This window comes from Nematolebias whitei, chromosome 16 (assembly GCF_014905685.2).
Source record: "Nematolebias whitei isolate Nwh7 chromosome 16, NemWhi1, whole genome shotgun sequence".
Classification (NCBI taxonomy): domain Eukaryota; kingdom Metazoa; phylum Chordata; class Actinopteri; order Cyprinodontiformes; family Rivulidae; genus Nematolebias; species Nematolebias whitei.
Genome location: NC_056513.1, coordinates 11,900,551 through 11,909,987, shown reverse-complemented (window position 1 = coordinate 11,909,987; position 9,437 = coordinate 11,900,551). Strand labels below are relative to the sequence as shown.

Genomic DNA, 9,437 nt, shown 5'->3' with positions numbered 1-9,437 from the left:
GTAAGGTAAATGAAGTGGTTGTGTGCCACCACTAAAGGTCAAGTTTTGACCTCCTTTGCTCTCTAGGAAACTCATAATAATGGCTTGTGCTTTTAGGGGGCGTGGCTTCAACGTTCTTCTTTGATTGACGGACCCAGAAGCCAATATATTGCAGCGCGTGGGGGTAAAGTGGGCGGGGACATGTGCAAACGTAGTTTCCCAGTTTAGCACGGAGTTTCGGAGCAGTTCGGAGTCATTTCCGCTGAGGTTGTGGAAGTTTATTTAAAACGACATTTACCGTTTTAAACCTCGACTGCCGTCGCCATGTCCAACAACAACGCAAGCAGCAACCTTATCATCGCTCAAAGGGCCGTGAAGCAGCTCCGGTTAGAGGCCAGTATCCGGAGGATCAAGGTACGAGCCCCGATCTGACACAAAAACACGGAAGATCGCCGCTGAATGGCGGAAGCGGACTGTTGAAATGACATAAAGTGGACTTTGTCTGACGTAGATCCATCAAAGCGTCATGTAAAGTTACGCAGGAGTTTCTGCTCCGTCTGTTTTTAGAAGGAGTCACTGCTTCGAGGTGGAGAAAACGTTTTCTTAACGTCACACTCGTTTGTTTAGTTATCCGAAATGTATTCATGGGAAAAGCAGCAAAGATACAACCACTTCCGTGTTGTTCCGTTGCTTGCAAATGTTATGCAAACGTTATAGGAGCCAGAGTTTCCAGCAGGAAGACAAACGTTGTGTTTATGCTCCTCATGTTCCCTGACAGGCCGCCATATGTTTGTCTCTGCAGGTGTCCCAGGCCGCTGCTGAGCTCAGAAACTTCTGTGTCCAAAACGCCTCTAAGGACCCTCTGCTGATGGGGGTCCCCTCCAGTGATAATCCCTTCAGACCCCCCAAATCCTGCTCTCTGTTCTGAGGTCAGATGGCTTCTTTTCTCGTTTATTTACTGCACCAGGAAGGAGACCAATACCACATTTAGGTGATGTTTGTACAGAAGTTTGTTTTTTGGCACAATAAAAAAAAAAAAAAACCTGTAATGAATGTTTGCTGGTATATTTTAATTTGGTTTGCAGTGAAGTGGTATTGGTAGGCCTGTCACGATAACAAATTTTGCTGGGCGATTAATTGTCTCAGAAATTATTGCGATAAACGATAATAATGTTTGAAAATTTGTCAAATTTAAGAAGAAACGTTGGTTAATTTGTTTTGCATGTAGTACCTTTTTCTGACCACCGGATGGCAGTAGCGTAGCTTCTCAGCGTCGCTGCTTTTAAGATCCAAAAACGCGATTTCGGATGTTAAAATGAATTTTAAAGAGAAAGGGAGGGGTCAGTGAAGATCACTGGAGCTGAGCCTTTTGTCATCCAGTGTCTTCAGTAGAAAGAGAGCGACGAAGAAACGATAAAGTCAAAAAATTTAAACGAAGTCGATAATTTTCATTTATCATGCGATTAATTGATTTCTTGTTTATCGCGACAGGCCTAGGTATTGGTGCCTTTGATTGTCCATTTTAGGTTCTTATTTTTGTGTGTTGCTATTAAACTACACCCATCGTGATAATGTGGGCAGAAAATTAAGTTCACACTACTGGCAAATGTGGCCCAAATCCATTTTTTATGCAACCTATATCATGTTTTGTAATGACAGTCTGAACGTGACAAATAAAAAAATAAAAAAAAATCCAACCCAGATCTTTATCCTATGTGGCACTGATACAGATCTAATGCTTTTTAAAGCGACTGCAGTCTGAACGGTCATGTCTCATTTCATTCGACTTGTATGTCAGTGAGGTAGGGGTAAGCAGATTGATCCAAGTATTAAAAACAAGCATACCAACCTCGTGCAGTCTGAATCTTGCATGTCTTCAGCTACAGAACAAACGACCAGTTGCTTCTTCGTTGTTCTTTTGTCATGTCCTGGATGATGTGATGGACCGATACTTGAGTTTGTTTCTCCATTCAGTGCGTCACTCCCATTCCAAAAATACAACGCTGCCTTGACCATCAAGAGGCAAAATCAAATGTCAACACTGGACCAAACAATCCTGTCGGATGATAATTTAACCGGTTCTGGTTGCTCAACAACTTCAGGATCACACATTGCTAACATGCCTAGCATCAGTATTCACTTCCTTAAACACAGCATGCTCTGTGACCTCACATTTGCTTCTGTGCATGCGGGTCGCCTCAGAACTAACAGTTCACAATAGAGTCTGATGGAGGTCGCATTTTAATGATAATGTGAACAACCACGCCAAAAAATAAAAGATCTGAGCAAATAACTGAGCATTATTACCTGCAGAGTGAACTTGGCCTTAGTGTTGTAAAACTCTAAATCAGTCTTTTTACCAAGATCACATGTTCTGTTAAAAAAAAAAAAAAAAAGACAGGCTATATGTTGCTTAATATTTATTTAATTGCTTTTTTTGTGCACAAAGTTGTTGCCTTTACTCTTCCTCCCACAGGTCGAGGTTACATTTTGTCAAAACAGTCTGGTCTAATAATTAAACTAATAATTTAATCAGAGAAACGGCCTCCCACATCCACCTTCACCAGAAACAGGAGTAATTTAAACTGGGTAAATTTAAACAGGCAGGTACACGACTTTCTGAACTGGATTTATCATTTTGATTTTAAGTAATAGTGCCACAATAATACCCCAGATGGACAAAGTTAAGTTCTGTGAAGTAATACTAAAAAATATAAACGATTTACTTTTCAAGATCCTCTCAGGGTTTGAACCTGTAGACACAAGACCGCAGCTTTTACCACTGACCTACCACAGCCAAGATGTTCCTTTTTTTTTTTTAAAAAAAAAACTCCTTTTTCCTCAGTTTTCTAAGTATATAAGTAATTTACATGATTTATTAGAAGGAACTATTTTGTGGGGCGGATTAATTTTTTATGTGAGGCAGCACCACACCTTCCAGCCGCTCCTGTGCAGCAGTAATTTTTTTTTAAATGAGCGACTCCAATCTGTTCTTCATACATTGATCATACCTGCACTTAATGGCTGTACCATGCAAGACAGGGAAATTAATTTTCTACTGCAGGTCTGTTAGTCTTACAAAAATTACATTAAGCACTTATTCAAAAATAAAGTGACTAGCAATTTAATGCTTTTTTAAATAATAGATAATTTACTGATCATACAAGTTAATATACGTTGTATAATATGCCAATCAGTGAAAGTGGAGATATAATTTTGCAGCAACGATGTGTTTTTAAAAAATTTTCCCATGCTGCACCTTGAGTTGAGCCTTTCTAAAGGTCGGTCATGTGATATTTTGTTGCGTACGTTTTTTTAAATTATTGCCTTCTGTTACTAATTATGTAATGTACATCTGTTTGTGTTACACCATAAATATTGCTTTTTAGAGGAAAATTTTGAGTATGAACCCACATGATTATTATGATTAAAGCAGTGGTTTTAAAAACGACCTCTCGTTGAGTTGGTCTAAGTTTTGGATTTGTTCTCGTTTTGGTTTTGACACAACAGAATATAATCAGAATCTGCTGATTATAAAAGATTACGTGGCTCAGTGTGAACTGTCATCACTACATCATAGCAGAAGAAAGAGGTGGACATAGTGGTAAAGAAAAAAAAAATGGTGATAAAAGATTAGGAACATAGTTTTTATCAAGTAGTTGGAATTTCTACACATTCTTTTAGACTATGTGGGTACAAGTTATTGTATTTAAAGAAAATTTGTCCAAATAATCAATATATAAATGAATGTTAAATTATTTTCCCATTTGTTGACTTACAAAATCTTGTCTTTTGATGCCAAATGTCTCATCAGGTGCATAAATACAAACATACTTCCAGCCTAGAGAAAGCAAACTTTAATATTTTTTTAAATAAAATTGAAATAATATCAGATGTTTTTAGATTTACACTAAATTTATTTAATCTAGTTTGACTTATTGCTTGATTGTAGTTATGTAGGTAATAAAAGTGCTGTTTATATCTTGTGATCTAAAGGTTATTAAAGCTGCTTGAGCTCGATTTGAAGCTAGAGAAAAGACATTTCTATTCTTTTTAATTTAATCTGTCAATAAACAATAACTTTTCCTTAGTTTACACATTTCCCAGGAGAAATTGATGTCGGCCTGTTTCGAGGCCAACCGGGGAGTCGGATTCAGATAAGCCACAATTGTTGATTTATTCAGGCAGACTAGTTTTTCTTGTCAGCCTTGAGTCTTTACTGGTACTTCCAAGGTCCGAAATGGCCAGATTAGGGTGTATTCTACTGGTCCGTGCTTACGAGCCTCTTCAAGGTTGTTTTCATGCTGACAAGTCTCAAAGCTGCAGGTGGCCTGTGATTCAAATCACTTCCATTTTACGGTTTAGCTCGTAAATCAGCTGATTTTGAGTCCTCAAAGCACAAACCAACCTTCACATAGGCAGCAGCCCGACGAGGGCCAAATTAGCTGCGGCCGTCTTCTTTGTCTGTCGATAAACCAGGATCCAGACTGTTCCAAAAACAGGTAACCTGTTAACGCTGAAATTGCATAATTGCAGTTATGATATCGATTGACAGCAGAGGTAGACACATCACATTCCACTTCCCCAGAGATGCAGTATATCCAGCTGCATGCGTGTCGTCCGAGCAGATGAGGGTTCTCCAGGACCCTGTCGCTTTGTTGAAAAGATTTTGTCATTTGCGTCGAAAGTTCAGTTGATCAGATCCAAAACAGTAATTTTCATTTCGGAATATGTGTAAAAAAAAATAAAAATAGGAGCTGCTCCGATACACAGACAGAGCAAAAAAGCAGGAGGAGAACGGGGAGAGGGAAGAAATGCGTGCGCCTCGTTACAGAGCCAGTGAGGAAAAAAAGAAAAATAGCAGATGATGGAGTTTTAGCACCATGTAGGTTCCACTGCAAAAGTTTTTCAACCTTCATGTATTGAGTGAGGAAAGGCCTGTGCTATTTTTTTACTTATTTACTTGGATAAAATATTAAATCTTCTTAAGAAAGAACGAGTTTTTAGTCCAGAGGGTCACTGTATATCAATAACTCTGACTATGTGGTGCGACAGTGTCGTAACAGATATATTTTACTAATCCTGTTTGTGTTAGATTGTTTAAAGAAAGAGACATGTGAGCTGAACGAACTAACATACACATATTTTGTTATTGGATTAGTTTAGTTTGCACAATTAAAATACAGATCAAAGATATTAAGAAAAAAATAACTGTGCAGGAAGAGGCAAAAGCTCAATGGACTCATATAAATCCTCCACCCGATGCATATAAAGAATACAGTCATACAGGAAAAAAACACATCTACAAAGTATTAATGGAAATTTGAATAAAATATATAAGAATTAAAAAGTGACGATCGCAATTCTTTAAGTAAAATTTTAAATGACATTTAAACTCTTTTCCAGAGGGCCTGCTTGTTACCAAATGTGAAAAAATCATTTCAAACTTTAGCTCCCGTGTAACGGAGAGAAAACTGACCTGGTATTTAGGAAGATGAAGCGCTGGACTCTTACGAGTTAAGTAAGAATGAAACTGCATATTTGATTTAAAGTAATGGGTGAAATATTTTGGTATATCCTCTTGACTTGCATAAATCTTATTAACAAAAATACAAATATGAAAAATGTTAACGTTATAAATAGTAAGAATCTGTAAATGATTAAACAGAGGAGCAGAAGGACAATGATAATCTGATCGAGTTGCAATTCTAGCAGTTTTTGAAGCCCCACAATTTTATGCAAGGTTGTGGGAAACCTACTTCCCCAAATTATATTGCAATAAGACAGATATGGGTATATCAGACTATAATAAAGTGTAAGCAAGCATTATGTAGTGATGTAATGCCTAACCCTCTTTATTATACCAATCAATTTACGCATTTTTCTACAAATCCAATCCGTGTGGTATTTCCACCTTAAGCTCTCAACAGTAACTCTGAGAAATGGTGATACTTGTCGTACTGCAATGCCATCAATGAAATGTTTTAAACGTTTTCCAAAATATGACCTTTTACCTCGAAAAACCATGAAATTTGAATTTTTTTTTTTTTAGATTTAAAGTTGGTTTATTTAATCTAAACCGTGAAGGATTAAAAGCAATAATTTTACAAATATAATTTAAAGAGGTTTTGTTGTTACAGTGTGCTCTAAACTGAATCAGCTGGAACGTTATTCAACCAAAATTAATATTTTTTCCATCTTCTCTTGTTTTCTGTCAGCAGCAGCAGAAAAATGGCAGATCTCTGGATTCAGTCATCAAAAATCCTTTCATCTGATCGTCGTCGTCGTACATTTTATCAGCCGCTCCTCTTGGGGAAAATGCACTTGGTGCTGAAGGATTTCAGGCTGGGGCCGATCCGGTCCGATCCAATCTACTTGTTTGCCAAAAAAAAACAACTAAATAGTCTCCCAGCTCCCATCTGTTACTCTAAAGCAGAGCCAGACTCTACACGTTTAGGCAAAAGATGTTCTCAACACTAACTGTGGTTTAATGATTAATCTGTTTGCTCAGCGCTTAACTGGTCCACCATCGATTTACTTTAATGTTTGTTTGCAGCCCGTTTAAATGACTTCTGAATGTTGTTTTTTTCCATCCATGAAGGAATAATCTAGCATAACTCTAAACCAGGTTCTGTTATTCACTAATTATTATTTTATATGGAAAACGCCTGAAGCTGCATTTGTTTCGGACCTACTTTCTCACCTCTAAACTGGTGCCTTCAAATATTCTGTAACAAGGATTTATTGATGCTTTAGAAATAAATTTGTAATCACTATTAGTATTAACCATCAATAATAAAGCTGCTCATATGTCAAAGCATGTTCACTATTTGGCGAGATCAAGCGCTTTGGTCGTGTAGTTCTAAGTTGCTGCTCTGCTTATTGTTTGAAGTAATCTTCATCGTCTACCGCCTATCCATGATCGGGTTGCAGAGGCAACAGGTCCAGGAGAGCAACCCAGACATCCCTCTCCCCAGCAACACTCTCCAACTTCTCCTGGAGGACTCTCAGACATTTCTAGGCCAGAGAAGATGTATAATCCAGCGAGTTCTGTCTCTTCACAGTGGGACATGTCCGGAAAACCTAAGATGTCCAAGAGACATCCTAATCAGATACTCGAACCACCTCAACTGACTCCTTTCATTGTTCAAGAGCAGCTGCTCCGAACTCCTCGCCCTATATTTAAGGCTGAGCTCGAGCAAATGAAGCTCAATCTGGCTGCTTGTATCCGGGATCCCGATCTTTTGATCCAAACCTCATGACCAAAGGTGAAGGTTGAAATGTAGACAGTTACTCAAGAGCTTTGCCTTTTGCCTCAACTTTTTCTTCACAATAACTGACCGAAGCAACGCCCTCATTACTGAGGACGCGGTCTCAATCCGTCATTCCAGTCCTCACTCCATCCTGTCATCATGAACAAGAAGCCCATATACTTCAACTCCTCCACCTGAAGCAAAACAACTTTAAAATAATAAAATAAAACTTTTTGCTACAAACGCTTAATTTTACATTCAGGTAACTTACTGACAAATTAACATCTAAATTATGAACAAACGAATAAAAGTGCAGCACTTCATCTTGCCAAATACTGATCCTACTTTAATATATGGCATGTTTTATAACTGTTTTATAAATAATGAATGCTTTATAAAGTTTTTACTAACACATGAACCATCTGTTAATAAAGCATTATTAAACCCTTTTTAAAGAAACCCTTTTAGGAAGTGAAGCCAGCAATTCATGTAAAATATGACCCTAAAATAAAAGTGTCGTCGTTCTCCCGAGGTTCTAAAATATGGTACAAGTTTTCACCGTGTCAGTTAAGAACGTGTTGATGTTGACTAACCTTTAATCTGTCCTCTTGTTTTCTTACTCTGTGTATTTATCTCTAACTGTATCTGATGCTGGTTTTAGCCTTTTGTCACGCAAACACATCAAGGCCTTGCGCGATTTAGATAGTTTAATATATATCATGCTCCATTGCACAAATATTTATATCTGTTAAAATTCTTGGTAATGTTTGTGTTTAATTATAGTTGTGCTCCTGTGACTTGTTGCGTTTATGTTTCTCATGCTAGACTCCCACACCAATCAACCAAAATGATACAGCCGATCGTGTGGATCTTTATTATCTTTGAAGTTCTGTGATTTTTTTTTTTTTAATTACTTTTTTTTAAAGACACCAATGAAATGTTGAGCATAATTTTAAATTTCATTTGTGCAAATGGCAAAAACAAACCTTTATATAATATGATCTGAATTAAACTGACTCATTTAGTGACGGATGTATTCAGTGTGTTGTTGAAAACAGTCATATAATTGGTGCAAAGAGTATAACTTGTATAAAGGAGATTTGGACACTGATGGTGCTGGACTCATTTTTTAATTGCTCAGATAAATAAAAATGGTTGTAAAAACATTGTCAGTGTGTGCCGTTTTTGTTTCATTTCTAGCATTTGTTGATAAAAGTTTTAAACTCGGATCATGAGAAGGGACAGAGTTGGAGACGTTTTGAACAAACCATGTAAATTATGCACGATATCGCAAAATCTGTTCGTGCTTCGAGTGTGTGTTGAGGATTAATCTAGTCTGTGGCGACATCTTAAATTAAGCAGGCTTCATAAGATTTTACTAACAGGGTTAGTGTGCCTTAAGTTAATGGTAAGATATGCAATAAGAAGTGCTCAAAATATATGTTAGCAATGGCTCTCAGCTACTACCACATAAGATTTTAACTGGATGTCTGTAAAATAGGCTGAGTTAGACTTTTTTTTTTATTATTGCTCATTATTGAATAGCTGCAATGGCCATCCTGATATGGGTCGAGTCCAAAAGTTTTAACAGATGTACATCCACTGATTATTTTACATGAGTTTTGATAAAATCCATCAGTTCATGAAACGTTTTTCAAACGCTACAAATGAGCAAAGACATTATTGCCTCTGCGATCTGCAGCAGGCGACAATGAAATGGAAAGTCACGTGAAATGTGAGGCCACACTGATGAATGTGAAACTCGGTGTCAATAGATTTTGGCTGTAGAAGAAAGAGCGAGACGAACTGGACACATGCAAGGAAGCTGCACGCTTTGGTGGAGACAGAACTTTTTGAAATTGGTGCTGGAAAATGATTTGGTTTTGTATTGGACTGGAATCATGACTCGGATGAAGACAAAGACATGGAGGTGAATGGAAGAGGAAGAAACAAGCCAAAAGGTCGGACTGTTCATTCAAAACGAACTTTAGAGGAAATTAGTTAAGATGAGGGAAGAACTATTTGTAAAAAAGTTGTGAGAGACGAGTTTAAAATAATTCTGAAATTCATGGAAGTGGGTGGAAACGCACAGTTAGGCCCAATGGTGGTGTCGAGAACTAAAAATAAAAGAAAGCTGGGGGAAAGTGCTCATATAGATGGGGATTTAAATTCTCAAGACCAAAGCAGTAATTTTCACAAGAAAAA

At 37.4% G+C, this 9,437-nt stretch overlaps 1 protein-coding gene across 2 annotated transcripts; it reads left to right on the top strand.

Moving 5' to 3' along the window:
* The first annotated feature begins 224 nt into the window (after positions 1-224).
* Positions 225-6,372, top strand: si:ch211-286b5.5 (uncharacterized protein LOC100003596 homolog). Of its 2 annotated transcripts, none has more exons than XM_037690217.1 (3): positions 225-393; positions 782-908; positions 6,201-6,372. In XM_037690217.1, exons 1-2 carry the CDS (start codon positions 304-306, stop codon positions 905-907), a joined length of 216 nt encoding a protein of 71 aa, XP_037546145.1. In that variant the 5' UTR covers positions 225-303; the 3' UTR covers position 908; positions 6,201-6,372. The 2 variants fall into 2 exon arrangements, with proteins under 2 accessions (XP_037546145.1, XP_037546146.1); XM_037690218.1 differs by having other exon boundaries at positions 6,198-6,372.
* Positions 6,373-9,437: the final 3,065 nt, after the last annotated feature.